At 42.8% G+C, this 19,902-nt stretch overlaps 1 protein-coding gene across 1 annotated transcript in view; it reads right to left on the bottom strand.

The window, feature by feature from the left end:
- The window catches only part of MED13 (mediator complex subunit 13), a 432,233-nt gene that overhangs the window by 262,900 nt on the left and 149,431 nt on the right, over positions 1–19,902 (bottom strand). Inside the window, exons 8-9 of the mRNA XM_033922821.1 lie at positions 19,518–19,619; positions 10,723–11,412 (exon numbers count right to left, since the gene is read on the bottom strand). Coding sequence (XP_033778712.1) covers positions 10,723–11,412; positions 19,518–19,619 — 792 coding nt within the window. The remainder of the gene's footprint in view (positions 1–10,722; positions 11,413–19,517; positions 19,620–19,902) is intronic.

Below are 19,902 nucleotides of genomic sequence, written 5' to 3'. Positions count from 1 at the left end.
GTAAGCTCCGCCCACCCCCACCGCGTCTGAAGAGTCAGCAACCGAACTCCCCAATAAAAGGGGAGGAGCCAATGGCGCGCAGCTGTTCAGCAAGCGGCGAAGGCAAGCGGTAAAGGCGCTCGCCTTAGCGAGAGTGCCTTTGCGAAGGGCCTCAAGTAGGGCCAAGTCACTACACCCAAGAGCATCAGGGAAGGACTGAAAGGTAAGGAAGCGGCAAGCACAGAAGGTAAGGAAGAAGCAGGCGCAGAAGGAACGAACACACACAAGCAAAATTAAGGTAAGGTTGAGTAAAGACAGCACACACAAGAAGGCAGCAAGGCAAGAAGCAGGCACAGAAGGAACAAACACACACACACAAGCAAAAGTAAGGAAGGTTGAGCAAAGGCAGCACACACAAGAAGAGGGCAGCAAGGCAAGAAGCAGGCACACAAGGAAGAAGGCTCAGAAGGAACAAACACACAAGCAAAAGTAAGGTAAGGTAGAGTGAAGGCAGCACACACAAGAAGAAGGCAGCAAGGCAAGAAGCAGGCGCAGAAGGAAGCAGGCACAGAAGGAACACGTAATTTTAACTGTTATCTTAAAGTAGGAACGACGATGGAAGCAGAGGGAAACCAGAAGATGAGCTTTCCAGTGTTCTGCGCACACTGTCATATGTACGACTACCTCCCCTCGGGGAGACAAGTCATATGTATGCGATCAGTGTCAGGAGCTGAAAAGCTTGAAGAAGGAAGTTAAGCGACTAGAGGACAAAATACATGAGCTAGAAGGACTTTACACCACGGAGGACCCAATCAGGACAGCTGAAGACTTCATGAGTGAGAGACACATCAAGGAGGAAGTCAGGGAACTCGAGAAATTCATTGAGGAAGCATACAGGAGGAGGGTGGAAGAGAACGAACTTCAGATGAAAGATGAAGTTACACCAACACGGAAGGGAGAACAAGAAGCAGATGACCTCAAAGAAGACACCCACAGAGGAATACCGCACGAGGGGGAGGAATTGGCTAGTTGATGCCCAGAAGAAAAAAGAGCGAAGCACACCGAGGACATCGATCTGAGACCGAAAATTGAAGAAAGGAAAGTCAGCGATCCTAGTGGGAGACTCGATCCTGAGGCATGTGGACAGCCACATAGCAGGAGGGAGAGAGGATCAACTGGTGATCTGCCTCCCAGGAGCGAGAACCAAGGACATCGTGGACAAAATTGGAAAGATCCTAGAAGGAACGGAGACGGAAGAGACCGCAGTAATGATCCACATCAGGACGAATGATGTCAGCAGGAGAGACTACAGAAGAAGCACACTGATAGAACAATTCAAGATTCTGGGAAGGAAGCTGAAGATGAGGACCCAGAAGACAGAGTTCTCAAAGATCCTACCAGTACCGAGGGTAGATGTGAAAAGGCAGGAGGAACTACAATCAATAAATGCGTGGATGAGGAAATGGTGTGAGGAAGAAGGATTCCACTTTGTGAGGAATTGGACAACGTTCTGGGGCAAGAGCAAGCTCTACAGGAGATGGACTGCACCTGAGCGTGGCGGGAACTAGACTTCTAGCAAACAACGTCAAGAGAGGAATAGAACAGGCTTTAAACTAAGAGGTAGGGGAAAGCCGACAGTCGACCTAGCGTTGATGATTCGGAAGGTATCCCATGAAGATACTAAGGGGAAACAAGGCTGGGAAGAAACAAGGGACAAATTACAGGAGTCGACTAACCCAGAAGAGAAGGTTAGAAAGATTGTAGCAAAAGAGAAGACACTAAAGACCGAAGCACAGGGAAAGGAAATGAAGACAACAAAATACCAGGATCTAAATTGCATATATACTAATGCAAGGAGCCTAAGAAACAAAATGGGGGAACTAGAAGCCATGGCCAATGCAGAGGACATTGACATCATTGGAATCTCTGAAACATGGTGGAATGAGGAAAGCAAATGGGATACAGCACTGCCAGGGTACAAGCTCTATCGCCAGGATAGGTCAGGACAGAAAGGAGGTGGAATAGCCCTATACATAAAAGAAAGCATACAATCGACAAGAATGGACACAGCAGAGACGTCCAACAAGCTGGAATGGGTTAAAATACCGGGTAGGAAAGGACCTGAAATAAAGAAGGGCCTATACTATCATTCACCCGGGCAAACCGGAGATATCGATGAAGAAATGAAAGCCGAGATGAAGCAAGAATGCAAAAGCGGTAGCACTGTTATTATGGGAGACTTCAACTACCCCGGGATAGACTGGTCTTGGGAGCTCAAAATGCGCTAGGGCGACAGAATTCCTGGAGGCTACACAACACTGCTTCATGGAACAGCTTGTTAGAGAACCGACGAGAGGAAATGCCACTCTGAATCTAATCCTAAATGGGTTAAGGGACCTGCAAAGGAAGTGGAAGTAGTGGGACCGTTGGGAACCAGTGATCATAATATGATCAAGTTCAAGGTTGAGGTAGGAAAACCGAAAGGAAAGAGAACCATAGCGAAAGCTTTTAACTTCAGGAAAGGCAACTACGAAGCAATGAGGGAAATGGTAAGGAAGAAACTTAGGAACACTTCCAAAAAATGGCAAATGGTAGAACATGCCTGGTCTTTTTTCAAGGACACGGTGAGCGAGGCGCAAAATCTGTATATCCCCAGATTCAGAAAGAGGTGCAAAAAGAGTCGAACAAAAGACCTGGCGTGGATAACTAAAATAGTGAAGGAAGCGATAGGCAATAAGAAAAATTCATTCAAGAAATGGAAACAAGACAAAACTGAGGGGAACTGGAAAGTATCAAAAAGAATGTCACCGTGTGGTTTGAAAAGCCAAAAGAGAGTATGAAGAGAGGCTAGCCAGAGAAGCACGAAATTTCAAACCGTTCTTTAGAAATGGTAAAGGAAAGCAGTCGTCTAGGAAGTCGCGGAAAGACTTAACATGTTCTTTTCATCTATATTTACAGATGAATCACAACCAACATACCAGAACCTGAGCAATTCTTCAGTGAAAATCAAACAGAAAAATTAACATCCATGGAAGTGAGCCTTGAAGATGTGTGCAGGCAGATAGAAAAACTAAAAACTGACAAATCCCCAGGTCCGGACAAAATCCATCCTGAAGGAATTAAAGGAGGAGATAGCGGAACTACTGCAGCAAATTTGCAACCTATCCCTGAAAACAGGCGTGATCCCAGAGGATTGGAAGATAGCCAACGTCACGCCCATCTTTAAAAGAGATCAAGAGGTGACCCGGGAAACTACAGACCGGTGAGTGATCTCGGTTCCGGGGAAAATGGCAGAACTGATTAAAAAAAAAAATTAAAAAAAAAAAAAAAAAAAAATCGAACATTTTGAAAGAAACGAACTTCTGATAACTTTCCAACATGGTTTCTGCAGGGAGAGATCGTGCATAACTAACTTATTGCACTTCTTCGAAGGAATTAACAAACGGATGGACAGAGGAGACCCCCATAGACATCATATACCTAGATTTTCAAAAAGTCTTTGACAAGGTGCCTCATGAACGTCTACTCCGGAAACTGAAGAACCATGGGGTGGACAGAGACATACATAGATGGATCAGAAACTGGTTGGCGGGTATGAAACAGATGGTAGGGGTGAAGGGCCACTACTTGGACTGGAGGAGGGTCACGAGTGGTGTTCCGTAGGGCTCGGTGCTCGGGCCGCTGCTATTTAATATATTCATAAATGATCTAGAAACAGGGACAAAATGTGAGATAATAAAATTTGCGGACGACACCAAACTATTTAGTGGAGCTCGGACTAAAGAGGACTGCGAAGAATTGCAAAGGGACTTGAACAAACTAGAGGAATGGGCGACGAGATGGCAGATGAAGTTCAAAGTTGAGAAATGTAAAGTATTGTATGTGGGAAGCAGAAACCCGAGGTACAACTTACAATGGGAGGGATGTTACTGAATGAGAGTACCCAAGAAAGGTACTTGGGGGTAATGGTGGACATGACAATGAAGCCGACGGCACAGTGGGCAGCGGGCACTAAGAGAGCGAATAGAATGCTAGGTATAATCAAGAAGGGTATTACAACCAAAACAAAAGAAGTTATCCTGCTGTTGTATTGGGTGATAGTGCACCAGCATCTGGAATACTGCATCCAATATTGGTTGCCGTACCTTAAGAAGGATATGGCGTTACTCGAGAGGGTTCAGAGGCGAGCGACACATCTGATAAAAGGGATGGAAAACCTTTCATATGCTGAGAGATTGGAGAAACTGGGTCTCTTTTCCCTGGAGAAGACGAGACTTAGAGGGAATATGATAGAGACTTACAAGATCATGAAGGGCATAGAGAGAGTAGAGAGAGACAGTTTCTTCAAACTTTCAAAAAATAAAAGAACAAGACAGCATTCGGAATAGTTGAAAGGGGACTGATTCAAAACAAATGCTAGGAAATTCTTCTTTACCCAACGTGTGGTGGACACCTGGAACGCGCTTCCAAAGGACGTAATAGGGCAGAGTACGGTACTGGGGTTTAAGAAAGGATTGGACAATTTCCTGCTGGAAAAGGGGATAGAAGGGTATAAATAGAGGATTACTGCACAGGTCCTGGACCTGTTGGGCCGCCGCGTGAGCGAACTGCTGGGCACGATGGACCTCAGGTCTGACCCAGCGGAGGCATTGCTTATGTTCTTATGCACTCTCTCTCTATGAGATTTCTATTGAAAATAGTTATAATACTGTATGTGTGGGTTTAAAAAAATATTTTAAAATAATTTAGCTCTATTTGACTGAGATATATACTATTGAGAATCTTGTAATGGTTGTCCCTATTTAGTACTGAATTGGCAAGTTATACTATAACACCACAATATAGCAGTTACTTACCGTAACAGGTGTTATCCAGGGACAGCAGACAGATATTCTCACTTGTGGGTGATGTCATTCACGGAGCCCGATATGAAGAGTGCTACAGTGTACTGTCACTTTAAGCTTTTGCGAAAGTCCGAGACTGCCCACACCGCACACGCAAGTGTCTTCCTGTCTGACGTCAGCACGCATTTCCTCAGTTCCATAAGCAAGCTAAGAAGCCAACCAGGGAAGGTGGGAAGGGATCTGAGAATATCTGCCTGCTGTCTCTGAATAACACCTGTTAGTAACTTACACCAGCAGGTAACTGTGCTTTATCCTAGGAGAGGGGTAGGCAATTCCGGTCCTCGAGAGCCGGAGCCAGGTCAGGTTTTCAGGATATCCACAATGAATATGTATGAGATGGATTTGCATGCACTACCTCCTTGAGATGCAAATCTATCTCATGTATATTTATTGTGGATATCCTGAAAACTTGACCTGGCTCCGGCTCTCGAGAACCAGAAATGCCTACCCCTGTCCTAGGACAAGCAGGCAGCATATTCTCACGTGTGGGTCTCCCTCGTAAATGGGATGGAGGTAAAGTTGGCCATCAGGAAGAAAATAAATTCTGTAAAACTACTTGGCCAAAATTACCATCTTGTCTGGAACAGGATTCTAAACAGTACTGAGATGTAAATGTGTGAACCGAGGACCAAGTACCTGCTTTGCAAACATCTTCAATGGGACTGGAATGCAAAAAAGCCACTGATGTTTCCATAGCTCGGGTTTGTGTGCTGTAACTTGTCCTTCGAGCTACAGTCCAGCCTGAGCACAGCAGAAGGAAATGCAATGTGGAAATAGTTAATTTGGTTACAGGCAGACCCAATCTGTTAGGGTCAAAAAAGATGAATAGTTGAGGTGAAGACCTGGGTGGCTTAGTCCTCTGTATGTAGTAAGCCAAGGCATATTTTCAGTCCAATGTATGAAGAGCAGTTTATCCAGAATGAGAATTAGCTTTTGGAAAGAACACAGGTAGCACAATGGATTGATTCAGGTGAAATTTTAGAAGGAATTTAGGATGAGTTCTAGGAACCTCTTTATCGTGATGAAATACTGTAAATGGTGGATCACAACCAACGCCTGTAGTTTACTCACTCAATGAGTAAAAGTGACAGAAATCAAGAAGACCACTTTCTAAGTGAGAAACTTAAGATAAGTAGTTATCAGTGGTTCATCAGACTGGTGAGGACTACATTGAGATCCTAGATAACTGGAGGCGGTTTTAGTGGAGGTTTCAAGTTCAAGAGTCCTTTCATAAACTAAGAAACAAGCAGATGAGTGGCTAGAGGTTTATTGTTGAAAGGAGCATGGTAAGCACTAATAGCACTGAGGTGAACTCTAACCAAAGTGGTCTTAAGTCCAGAGTTGGATAAATGGAGAAGGTAGTCCAATACTGAAGAAACAAAAGATGTGGAGGGATCAACACGAAGGAAATTATACCACACAATGAAGCATGTCCATCTGAGTCGATAGTAGTGCTGAGTACAAGGCTATCTGGAAGCAGCTATAATGGCTTGTACTGAGTCAGAAAGAATAAAATCTGCTGAAGTCAGATCAAGAGGTACCAAGCTGTTAGGTGCAGATTGGGATCCTTGATTGAATGAGAAGAGATGGAAAGATCTGTAATGGAATTGAATCCTCAACATTCAGTTGAAGTAAAAGGGAGAACCAAGGTTGTCTGGGCTATCGAGGAACTATTAGGATCATGGTGGCTGACTCTTGTTTGAGTTTGACCAATGTCTTCAGAACGAGAGGAATTGGTGGAAAAGCATACAGGAACTTGCATGACCAATCCAGAAGAAATACATCCGCTTCCAGATGATGAGGAGAGTACTGTCTGGAGCAGAATTGAGGTAACTTGTGGTTGTGAAGAGTCCCCCAAAGTGAGAAGATGTGGTGCAAGACTTTGGAGCTGAGAGTCCACTCGTGCGGCTGAAGAAATCTGCTGAGCTTGTTGGCCAGAGCATTCAGTTTTCCTTGCACATATATCGTTTTGAGAAATATATTTTGAGGAATTGTCCAGTTCCAAATGTGTACGGCTTCTTGACATGGCCACTTGATTGTCTGTTCAAACAATGAGGACTTGATTGGAAAAACGATCCTGAAAATCGCCCGCAGTTCTAACAGGTTGAAATGCCTTCTTTCGAGCAGACCATAATCCAGAGGCCTCCAGGTGAGCTCCCCATGCATACAAGGAGGCATCCATCATGAGTACTTTCTGATGTAGAGGGATGTAAAGTAGCAAACCTATGCAAAGATTTGTTGGTTTCAACCACAACTGGAGAGATTGTTGAAGAGGCGAAGTGACTTTGATCTGCTGGGATAAGGGATCCGTGGCTTGAGACCACTGAGATGCAAGATTCCATTGAGCTGATCTGAGATGAAGTCGAGTGAAGGGAGTGACATGGAACTGTGGATCCAATGTGACCCATGAGATGCATCATTTGCCTTGCTGAAATGTGTTAGAGTGGACACATGATGGCAAAGTTAAAGAAAAGTGTTTTGTCTTTGCTGTAGTAAGAAAGCTTGTAAGAGTTGTGTTGAGCACAGCTCCCATGAATTCCAACGCCTGAAAAGGTTGAAAATGAGACTTTGGAAAATTGACTTCGAGAGTGCACTGCTTGAGCCTATGCAGCTTTTATCAACCAATCATCTAGCTAAGAAAACACTTGAAACCCATGGGTATTTAGGGTTGCTGTTACTACCACAAGGCATTTTGTGAAATACTCTTGAAGTGAAGCCAAATGGCAGAACTTACTGGAAAGGATGATGACCTACACAAAAACTAAGAAACTTTCTGAGGTCCGGATGTATAGGAATATGTGTGTAGGCCTCTTTGAGGTCTAGAGAGCACAGCAAATTGTTTCATTATAGAAATGGGTATAGAGTCCCCAGAGATAGCAAGCAAAGCTTTTCTTTTACAAGATATTTGTTAAGAGCTCAGAGGTCGAGAATGGTTGGAATTAGGAAATACCTGGAGTAGAAACTCTGATTTTTCTGGGAAGGGGGTACTACTTTTATGGCATTCAGTTGAAGTAGAGCTTCGATTTCCTTAAGAAGGGATGTCTGCTGAGAAGTGAAAGAAGACTATCTTGGAGAGTTGTTTGGTGGAATGAAGAGAGTAGCCCACCTATATAACTTTGAGGACCCAAGTGTCTGTGGAAATGAGAGTTCAGCACTGATGATAGAAAAGAAGTCGTCCCCCAATGGGTTGGGGAGGTGGCTGAGTAGGAGGAATTGCGGCTATGCTTTCTAGAAACATGTCAAAAAGACTAGAGTTGATTTTTATGGAGCAGAAGTCCAAGGCTTCTGTGATTTTTGTCTCTTCTGTAGTGGGGGTTTGGACGAGGACGAGATTGCTGGATAACACTTATTATATGAAAAGTAAGCAGGTTTCTGGAAAGATTTAGATGGCTTGAGTCAGATTTAGACCTCACTAAGGTAGCCAAGCTCTGTTCAAGTCTTTCCGTGGTATCCTCGATTTTATCCCCAAATAGCTCTTCACCTAGACGGGGAATATTTGATAAACAATCTTGAATATTTATGTCCAGTTCAAAGACTCAAAGCCATGTGAGATGTCTCATAGCAATAGATATAGCTGATACTCTACATGTCACATCAAAAGCTGATCTTGCCATAAATTTTCTGGTTTGAAGTAGCCTATGAGCAATTTCCTGAAACTCTGGACATTGTTCAGATGGAATATATTGTTCAAAATGTTTTTGTTGTTCAAAATCAGCCAGCTTCTTTATGAGTTGTTTAAGATAGAAAGACAAAGAAATTATAGCTGAGAACTCTGCTGGTCAACATAGAGTTTTGGAAGAAGCAGAAACTCAAACTTATTGATGGTATGGCCTTCACTTTCTGGTGGTGCAGTAGCATACTCTTGTACTGGAGGATTTTTTAAAAGTAGATTCCACCAGCAAAGACTGGTGCTGCAATTGTTGCTTATGAAAGCCCAGACAAGATTGTATTCTGTACAAGGAGTCAATTTTTCTTGAAGCTATGGGAAGGGTGAGAGGAGTCTCCCAGTTCTTAAACATAGCTTCCTTCAATAGAGTATGAAGAGACAATTTTAGAAGCTCTGCTCTTGGCTTAATGTTTGACTCCAGTTTAACAGGCAAAGCTTTCCCCATCTGCCTGATAAATTTAGTGAAAGATAATCCTTCTGAAAGAGATCTGTGTCTTGGCTGTGGAAGAGATGGATCCGATGGGATGCCATATGACTCTGGAGCAGATAATGTGGGTTCAAGATCAATATCATTATGTACGGAGAGCTCTGAATCAACGTCCCCAACTCCAGGAAGGATACGATGGAATGGATGCTTCTTGGTCTGAGGAGTATGATGATAGTGAAAATGTTAAAAAAATTTCTGCAATGATGTTGGTACCAGCCAGATTAAGATGAAAAAGAAGTACGATGTCAAGGTGAATGCAAACTGGTACTGTGCAATGCTCTCATAGATTTACTAGAAGATCGAGCACTGGTACAGTAGGATTTCAATGTCAGTCGATGTTTAGATGGAGAGCTGGATTTGGTACCCTGGGGCCTCAATGTGCCATGGTCAGGCTGGGCCGGTACATAGGGAGTCTGTGCAAGCACTGGAGCTGTATGTAGCTTAAACAGCTTAGCTAGCTCCCTGTGAAAGAACTCAAGTTGGTCTTGGAAGGACTGCACTGGTACCATTGGCTCAACAGCCAGTACCCATCGGTATGCAGAGTGTCAAGGGAGAGGTGACCTCAATAAGGAAGAACACCAAAAGGAGTCACAGCCTACACAGGAGACCAATGATGGCGTCAATGCTTGGTATGCATCGAGGGACACGATGCCAAGCATGCCTGCAATGCTGGTTAAGAGGACAGCCTCTTAGCAGGTTTACCCAATTCATGAATTGAGTCTGACATTGAGGGAGGCATTGATGCCAGTACCGTCTGTACTGATTGCATCGATTTGTCACCAGAGACCATGGCCAGTCCAAACAGCTTCTCTTGCTAGATGTATCAAGCCTTAAGAAAGCATTTTTGGAAGGTATAACAGCGGATACAAGTATCTATTCAATGCTTCAGCCCAAGACACTGTTGTGCGGGTCAGTGATTAGGCTGCTGGCAACAAGTACACTTTTTGAACCCACTAGAAGGCCTCGACATGAGAAGAAAATTCTCGGCAGCAAGGCCAAAAAACACAATAGCTGTGAACCGAGGCCGAAAATTAGTCTGAAAAATGGCAAAAGGGCCCAAAGGCCTGACTGAGGAAAAAAAATTTTATATATATATATATATATATATATATATTTTTTTTTTTTTTTACAGAAAAGAAAAAGAACTGAAGAGGTAAAGTAAATGTTAACTAGGTTTTAAAAGAAAGAAAATAACGAGCTGAAAAGGGCAAAAATACTGTTGACTAGAAAAGTAATTTGTTTGGACAGAGTCCAAAAACAACTCCTTTGCTCCGCAGACAACGAACAACTGATGAACCGCGAGTCAACATTGGGTGGGAAGGCACCCACGTGTGTGTGTGGTGCGTGAAGTCTCGAAGCTTCGCAAAAGCTTAAAGTAACAGTACACTTTAGCACTGTCCATACTGGGCTCCACGGACGATGTCACCCACATGTGACAATATGCTGTCTGCTTGTCCTAGGATAAAGGAGAAATACTGTTAATTCCCCAAACAAGAAAATTTGAGCATACTACAGATGAAATATGTTTGAACCCAGGACAAGAGAACAGGCTATTGCTGTTTCTACAGTAGCAACTCAAGCTGGAAAACAAAATGACCACTGGTCAGAAAAGCTGAAGTCATTTAAGCAAACCACCTAGGAAACAAAAAAGATCATGAAGGAGACAGAAAGAGTTAAATACGTACTCTGTAATAGATGTAACATTTTCCAGCCCAACAGACCCTATTGGATCATCTCGGAATTTATCATTTGGAAGCTGTGGAGGCAAGAATTCCAAATCTTTTCTCTTAGGAACCTTATAATACTTCCATGCAGCATCTGTTTCTTCCTCATCCACGTTTACTGCTGCACCAACATAGAGTGTAGGCTCCAGGACGTCAGGAAATGAAGGTGGAAAGGATTGGTTTAAGCTATCTATCCTGTCATCTACTGCCTTAGTAGGAATCAAGGGATCTGGAGTTGGCATTTGATAGAAATGCTGGCTCTGAGGAGTCGAAGGGTTTTTAATAGCATCTCCACCTTCATCTACTCCATCACATGGATGAGGACTAAGTGGTGGTGGCAGTGGTGAATTTGTCATTTCAGGGCAATGAATCTGAGGAGTCTTTGCTACATCACTATGTCTGATGTTTGAGAAACGACCCCTGCTGTCCTGTGATCTGATCGCAAGTCTTTGATTAGCTGAGTCAGTTTCTATGGCAATATCATCACTAACAGATGCACGATGGTGAAAAGGAGTCAGAGGGCGTTTCTGTGGCTTATCCCCTTTCTCTTGCTTCTCTGCTGTCTTGTGCTTTGGAGCTGCCTGCTGCTGCTGGCCCACCGGCATTGTCTGCCCCTGTTGACCTATATTTCTCTGTTTAAGATTTTTATGTCTACAGGAAAAAAGAGAGGTATCAATAAAATAATAGCTAGAATTTTGTTTTACAGCAAGTTTAGCTAAAATTCAAGTCTTACCAAAAATGAAGGGTTCTCCGAGACCATTGTTCTAATTTTGTCTACTTAAATAATTGTGTACATGAGGCCAATTTTCAAAAGCCATTTAGCTAGATAAGTAGGTATTTACTCAAAGTAAAAAAAAAAAATCTAAAAATGACCCACCCTTATTGCCATGAAAGAGGTAATTCTATAAAATACGCTAACAGCTTCTAAAAATTAGAGCGCTAAGCTAGTATTCTATAACAGCAAATTTGTGTGTAAAATTATTTATAAAATACCAGGATAAATCAGCAGTTATACAACAATGTTTAGGTGTATTCATTTGTGCCATGTCAACCAGTATAAATGTCACCTAAATGTGGCATCTTATGCAAGCAACTGACAGCATTCTATATATTGCCTGCATTGCTTGGTGACATACTCATGGCCCACCCATGCCCCTCCTATGTGAAATGCCCCCCTTTGCAGTAATGTGCTAGAACATAGGTACCAAATTATAGTATAGTGCTTAAGTGCACTTATACCTGTTGTTTCACTCCTGTTTTGGTGTGTTAGTGCCACTGTAGTGCAGACGTTGCAAACCAAATTAGCACTTAAACTTTTGGTGCACTATACAGAATGAGGGGGTAAGTTTGTGTAAGGATTCTTTAACAAGTACTTTTATCTGCATTTCTGGGGACATACTTAAGTTGGAAGAAGAAAATAATATGTGTAGATTGTATTTTCAAATCTATGCATTCATAAAGAGTAAATGCAAAATATCCTCAGGTACAAAGACCACAGGTAAAAAATGCCCAACAATGCAGGCAATTTTGAGAATTTCCCCACTATCATTTTTAGCAGACATGTCCCAAGATTTAGATTTAAAAACACACTGGTAATCTATGTAATACAAACACATTTTCTCTCACATTTATTAAGACATTAGAAGTTCCAGGAATTACATCAGGATAACCCCAATGCTGAAATTTTAACCCTTAACAAGGGCGATTCTATTAAGTTTGCATGTACAAATGCATGTAGATGCCAAAATTCTACCTGAGTGCTATTTGATAAATGTGCTTATCTTATATGGTGCATATTTTCTAAATGGACACAACATAGGCAGAGCCTGGGCAAAATGCACACTTAGGAGTGTAACTATAGCACATTTTAAGTCGCATGAGCCCCGCTCCAGCAAGGCATTGAGTCCAGCTCCACCCCTCCCCCAATCCTGCGGGGGTGCCCCTTAAATTCATCTGCGGCAACGGAAAGCATCCTTCCCGCACTGATACTAGCGGGCCGACCTGACTGCACGAGCCCCGCTCCAGAAAGGCGTTGAGTCCAGCTCCGCCCCTCCCCCGATCCAGCGGGGAGCCCCTTAAATTCATCTGCGGCAACGGTGCACAGCCATTCAACGCGCCAGCTAAGGCGCACGGCAAAGGCACGTGCGCCTTAGCATGTGCCTTTGTGAAGCGTCTGAGCACAGCACCAGAAGCCTCTCCACAGGCCAAACTAATAAGTACTTGCATGACCAATCAACCTAACTATTTGCACGCTTAGATATCCTAAGTCTGTATTACTTTATAAACATATAAGTCTATATTACCAAACTGATATGTATTTGCACGACCAGTCAACCTAACTATTTGCACGCTTAGATAGCCTAAGTCCATACTATCTCTTAAGCAACCGCTCTTTCCCACGCCCAGTAGGCTTAGTCTCTTCTCCTTTCCTCTCTCCTTATCCTCGCTCCAACATGACCAACCCTACACAAAAGTTCATAGCTTGTCTCCTCCTCTACCTACTAGGCACTAGAGGTTGGATTTCAAAAGCCTTAGCCTTCGAGCCCATCCCAACTTACATTACATGGAATAGAATCTCAGGACCTGAAAAATCTCTCTGCCCCCATCGTCTCCTTCATGATTGCACAGAAACAGGCACTTTCCCAATCTCCGTTGTCAACGCCTCCCGCCATTCCTCCAGACCAACACCCAAAAGAAAACGATCCCTAAGAACTTACAACATACTGAGCCCCCGCTTCCTTTGGAACAATCCATTTTCTCTGGAGCGTATCTGAACATCCGCTCGGTCAGGAATAAAGCCCAACTTATCAAAGACTGGCTGGAAGAAACCCACCTAGAAATCCGAAACATGGTTAATTTCCGATCAGGATGCAATCATTAGGGAAATACTACCATCAGACTACAAAATCATCCCCCTATCAAGAAACTCAAAAAGAGGAAGTGGCCTAGCTATAATTCTCCGAGACCATTTTGAGTTCCAAGTTCTAGATTCTAAACTAACCGACCTGGAAATTCTCACATGCAAAATATGCAAAATGGACTGTAAAGACAACTTGATCGTTACAATATTTTATATGCCTGGTTCGAAGGATTCCTAAAACTCAGAACCTACAGCGTAAAATCAAACAAAGAAAAATCAGAATCCTGGTCAAACCCCTGCGGCGTACCACAAGGATCTCCACTATCCCCCACCCTCTTCAATCTATACACTGCCTCTCTAGGAACTCATCTGGATAATCTAGGCATAACATCCTATAGCTATGCGGATGACATCACCATCCTCATCCCATACGATCATTCCAAACCAACCATGACGGACGAACTTCACCAAACACTGGAAGCAGTCACAACCTGGATGGAAAATCACAAACTTAAACTCAACCAAGACAAAACCAAATTCATCCTCCTAGAAAACGACAAGATCCAAACCACAACCATACTAGACATAAACGCAACCAAATATCCCATCCAAACAACCATAAAACTACTAGGCATGACCATAGACAGATGCTGCACAATGCAACCGCAAATAAACAAAACAACTCAAAAATCATTCGCAATCATGAGAAACCTGAGACAAGTCCGAAAATTCTTTGAAAATACACAATTCCTACTTATAGTACAATCCCTGATACTAGGCATATTGGACTACTGTAACATACTATTCCTCCCATGTCCAGCAAATACGATAAGACAACTCCAAACAATCCAAAATACAGCCTTAAGACTCGTCTATTCATTGAAAAAACACGACCACATCACTGAGGCCTTCATCAACTCACACTGGCTCCCAATCCAAGAAAGAATCCAATTCAAATTCTACTGCATATTATTTAAAACCCTACACGGAGACAGCCCATCATACCTGAATAATCGCCTCATCCAAGCAACCAACACCAGACACAGAAAAACGCACTCCCCATTCAAAGAAGTAAAAAGAACAAAACAACATGACGGCCTCCTAGCCACACAAGCTGCAAGACTGGACAAACAGATTTCCAACCTTCTGATGACAACCCCAGACTATAAGACGTTCAGAAAAGAAATAAAAACCACACTTTTCAAGAAATTCCTAAAACAGCAATAACAACACGACCTCTAAAAGCCCTTAAGATCTACATCTAACCTATCTAGCTATTCATTATAATTCATGTAATTATGTAATTCTGTAATTATGTAACTCTGTAATTCTATAATTCTCTAACTCTGTAATTCTGTAATTCTGTAATTCATTGTAATCCTGTCCTTAAACTAACCTTTTGTAATCCGCCTTGAACCGCAAGGTAATGGCGGAATAGAAATCCCGAATGTAATGTAATGTAATGTAATATGCCCCTAACAAATGGAATCTAGCAAAAGATGACTTCTATGAATTCCTCCTTACAAACTCGGTAGCCGGCACTCATAATCTTTTAGCCGGTGATGTTAACTTACACCTCGAACAGGAAGAGAATTCCAATGTAGCTGACCTACTTTCCTTCCTAACTTTGCTAGGTTTCTCCAAGCCTCCCCCAACTACAACCCACAGGAAAGGTCACCACCTCGAACCTGATTACTTTTCTCTCCAATGTCCCTATTACCCCCAGTATATGTCTCATAGATGAAACCTGGGCTAATACTCCCTGGTCGGACCACCTTCTTTGTAATTTTGAATTAACTTGGATCAAAAAACAACCTGAAAGGAAAACTAGGACCAATCCTAAAAAGAAGTTGTTTTGGTCAAGAGGACAATTAAACCCAATAGACTTCTGGTCACACTACAGCCTAATTTCCAACCCCGGCCTAGAACCTAATTCCATCCTTGATTGGAATAATTTCAGCGATCAGGTTCTAAACAAAATCACACCACTGAAACTCCGCAAGAAAACACTTCGTCCCTCAGATAGCTGGTTTGATGCTGACCTTTTAACTTTAAAATGAGAAGTACGTAAATTGGAAAGAACATGGCGTAAATCAGAGACAGACGACAGACTCAACTGGCGACTAAAAGTCAAAGAAGATAAAAGAATAAAGAAAAGCGCTGTAAACATTATTCCCAAATAATCAATTATCCCTCGCTGAATAGTAAAGAACTTTTCAGAATAGTTAACTCTCTGTTCGATATTGATTTACTCAAATGCTCCAACTCTGACCTCCCACCCTCCGCTACAATCCTAGCTGACTATTTTGCCAATAAAATTCACAATCTGAAATTGTCTCTCGTAGTTTCCAGCACAGAACCAATAATCAAACAACCTGCCATAGGAAAGGAAAGTTCAATAGCAGACATGACCTGGAATCACTTCGAAAGCCCAGACTGGAATCTATTCCTCAAGCTCTACTCTAAATATGCAAAATCCAACTGCTTACTAGACAACTGTCCCCCCTCTATCATGAAATCCCCCCCCCCCCCATTTAAAGATGAACTCTTCAACTGGGTTTCCCTATGCTTGTCCACCGGCCACTTTCCGACAGAACTCGGCCACATCCTTGTATCTCCATTATTAAAAAACCCAAGGAACCTACCTCTTCGGCTACCAACTACAGACCCATTGCCAATATACCACTCTTCCAAAAAATTATGGAAGGTCTAGTTACTCATGACCTCATGAATTACCTAAAGAAGTTCAACATTCTTCATGATTCCCAGTCTGGCTTCCACTCAAATCAAAGCACAGAAACAGTCTTAGCTTCTCTGACTAATTACCTCCTCCATTTATTTTCACTGGTAAAAAGCGCTCTGATAGTCCAGTTCGACTTGAGCAATGTCTTTGACCTGGTTGACCATGACATTTTACTCAGATGCCTCGACTCCATTGGCATCTCCAGACAGGTACTAAACTGGTTCACAGGCTTCTTAAAAAAACGCACTTACCAGGTTCTCTGTAACGGAACCTTCTACCAATCCTGGCACAATCCCTGCGGAGGACCTCAGGGCTCCCCTCTATCCCCTTCTCTATTCAACGTCTAACATGGCTTCGTTGGGTCATATGTTATCTGACTTAAAACTGAAATCATATATATATGCAGATGACATCACTATTATCATTCCCATAACCTCCCTTTCACAAGAGACCGAACAATTCACCTCTTCCGTCTTCACCAAGATAGAACAATGGACCACACTATTCAAATTAAAACTGAACCCAGAAAAAAAACAACATTTTCCTGGCTAGTCCCACCAACAAGCTAACAAATATCTCCTTGAAATTAAATGGGTTAGATTACCCAATTAACCCCACTATCAAAATCCTTGGAGTCATCCTGGACCAATGCCTGATTTTCGAAGTACATACTAATGCTCAGATTAAAAAATGTTTTGGTACCCTCTGGAAACTTCGCACCATCAAACATTATTTTGACTTCCTACTTCTGGTCCAATCACTAATTTTGAGCATCCTAGACTACTGCAATATTATATACCTAGGATCCTTTAAAAAAAACCAAACGCCTAAGAATCGTTCAGAATGCTGCCGTTTGCCTCATTTACAATCTCAAAAAATCAGATCATGTAAGCCCTTATTACAAAATACTGCACTGGCTGCCGATGGAGGCAAAGATCATTTTCAAATTTGCTTGCCTCTGCTTCAAAACCTTAACAGGCTCGTTTCCAATCTAACTGTCAGATCACTTTGAACGTTCAGGCCCCACCCGTACACGTAATTCCCACTTGTTTGCCTTCCTGTCCCTAAAGGGCTGTGTCTACATGAGATTCCTTGATAGATCTCTGGCATTCCAAGCAGGCAAATGGAATAAATGTCTAACCACTCTCATTTCTACCTCACCCTCCTACCAAACTTTCAGGAAATCAATCAAAACCTATCTCTTTGATAAATTTCTCTGACTCCCTCCATGTCTTGTAATCCCTCCCTGCCTTGTAACCCTGCCTAGTATCTCCGACATGCCTCTGGATTTTCTGATTACTCCCAACTTGCTAAGCTAAGCTGATTGACTTGTTTGTAAAATTGCTGTCTATGTACAGTCTCTTACTCTGTTAACCGCTCTGAACTGTTATTGTACTGCGGTATACAAAAATAAAGTTATTATTATTATCATGCACATTCTCTCTAGCACTCAGATGCACACACTTAGGCCAGCTCTTTATGGTTGACATTAAGGGCCATATTCTATAAAAAGCATCCCAACTGTAGGCGGCGGTAGGCGTCCTATCGCTGTCTAACCAGCCAATTGGAAAGCACATTTTAAAAAAAACAAAAAACATCCACAACCCGAGGCAGGTCACCTACAATGTAGGCATCTGTCACGGCTGAGGGAGATGTGTAGGGACGCTTAAACTCACTCAAGGCTGGGAATGGTTTTGCTCAGAAATGGCCTTAGACGAGATTAAGCAGTCCTAGGTGTCTCTCTAGGGCTGTGATAGGTGAATGAAATGTAGACCATTGAAATGCTGGCCTACATTTCAATTAGATGTGGCCACTAAACTGATCACGGCAAGGACATCTCCCTGCCACGATCAGTTGAGCAGCTATGGCAAGAAACCCCCAAGCCCCACCACAAGTCAGCCTGCAGGAGGTATGCTCATTCCCTCCTGCCGCCATCCCCAAACCCCACACACAGTCTGCAGCAGGAGGGATGGTCACTCCCTCCTGCTGCAAACTGCGAAACAATCCCCAGCAGGAGGGATGCCCACTCCCTCCTATCGGCAGTGCCCCCCCCCCAACATCCCTAGCAGGAGGGATGCCCACTCCCTTCTGCCAACACACACACCCCTCCCGGTACCTTTAACAGGAAAGTTGGCTTTAGGGATGCCTACTCCCACTGGCTAGTAGGCTCACCTCTTCAGAATGGCGGGCCTTTCCTCCCTGGTGCATCCTGGGATGCACCGGGGAGGGGCCTAAGGCTCTGACTGGTCAGATCCCTAAGGCCCCTCCCATGGGAGCGGCTTTAGGTATCTGGCCAATCTGAGTCTTAGGCCACTCCTAGGAGGGAGCAGGCATCCCTCCTGCTGGGGATTTAGGGGTTTGTGGAAGGAGGGAGTGGGCATCCTTCCTGCCTCAGACATTGGGGGGTGGGGGGTTTAGGGGTGGCGGCAGGAGGGAGCAGGCATCCCTCCTGCCGGCTGACTTACGGTGGGGTTCGGGGATTCCCTGCCACTCAGCTGATCGCGGCAGGGAGATTCCCTTGCCATGATCAGCTCAGCGGCAACACAATTCTCTAAACAGCATCTGTGACATGAATGTCAGTTAGAGAAATCAAGGTATTCTGTATAGGAAGCCCGTGTGCCATTCCCAAAAGCTGCTTGGGCGGCTGCTGAGACCGGGTGTCCTATACAGAATCAGGTCCTAAGTGCTCACACCTTATAGGTGTGTATTATACAGTATTCTGTAAAGGAAAGTATGCACCTGTACTCCTTTATAGAATAGGCCCCAAACTGTTTGGATTAATTAAAAAGCACACTTTTTTATATGACAGAATTATGAATTACATATGAAAGATATGCAAATAGATAGTAGCCAAGACCAAAAACTCTCTTAGGAAAAGAAAATCTGGCAATTCAGACCTATATTTACTGACATTTTCTTACAAAAAGATCTTTCAACCTCACTCTTGAATTATTAACCTTGTTTTGGTGAAAACTTCAAGTCTTGGAATTCTACATTTCTCATCTTTGAAAATTCAACACATCTTTCCAATTTTCCCAAGAAATGCAAGTACAAATGTATTTAAAAGCATACAATGCCCATTTAAGAAATCATATTCTATGGAAAATATTTTATATTACATTTTATGGGTTTTAAAGACCATTTTTACTGTACCTGGAACAATTACAGTTTGTTCTCTGTGTAGCTTCAACAAAATCCCAGGATGCAATTTTTTCAGCCATCTTTTCATCATTTGAAGTAGCAGAATACTTTCTCCTGAAAATCAAATATTTTATTTATTCATATTACTTGACTTTCCTCTTTTGTTTCCATTATACCTGAAATCTCTTTATGAAACAAAAGGATATCAATAAAATAAGTTGTCATGAAAATCTCTAGTGAATTGTATGTAAACAAAAAAACCAGTCTGTCTCTTCAGCTGAAGAAATCTGAAAAGGATTGAAGCAACTGTGTTATAATAAAAAGAAAGGCAGCACATGAAGACCATAAAACCCATCTGGTTCATCCATCTGCACATAATATTCAGCATTAAAATCCC

This window comes from Geotrypetes seraphini, chromosome 15 (genome assembly GCF_902459505.1).
Source record: "Geotrypetes seraphini chromosome 15, aGeoSer1.1, whole genome shotgun sequence".
Taxonomy (NCBI): Eukaryota; Metazoa; Chordata; class Amphibia; order Gymnophiona; family Dermophiidae; genus Geotrypetes; species Geotrypetes seraphini.
The sequence above is the reverse complement of the archived record's forward strand: the minus strand, read 5'-3'. Positions and strand labels throughout refer to the sequence as shown.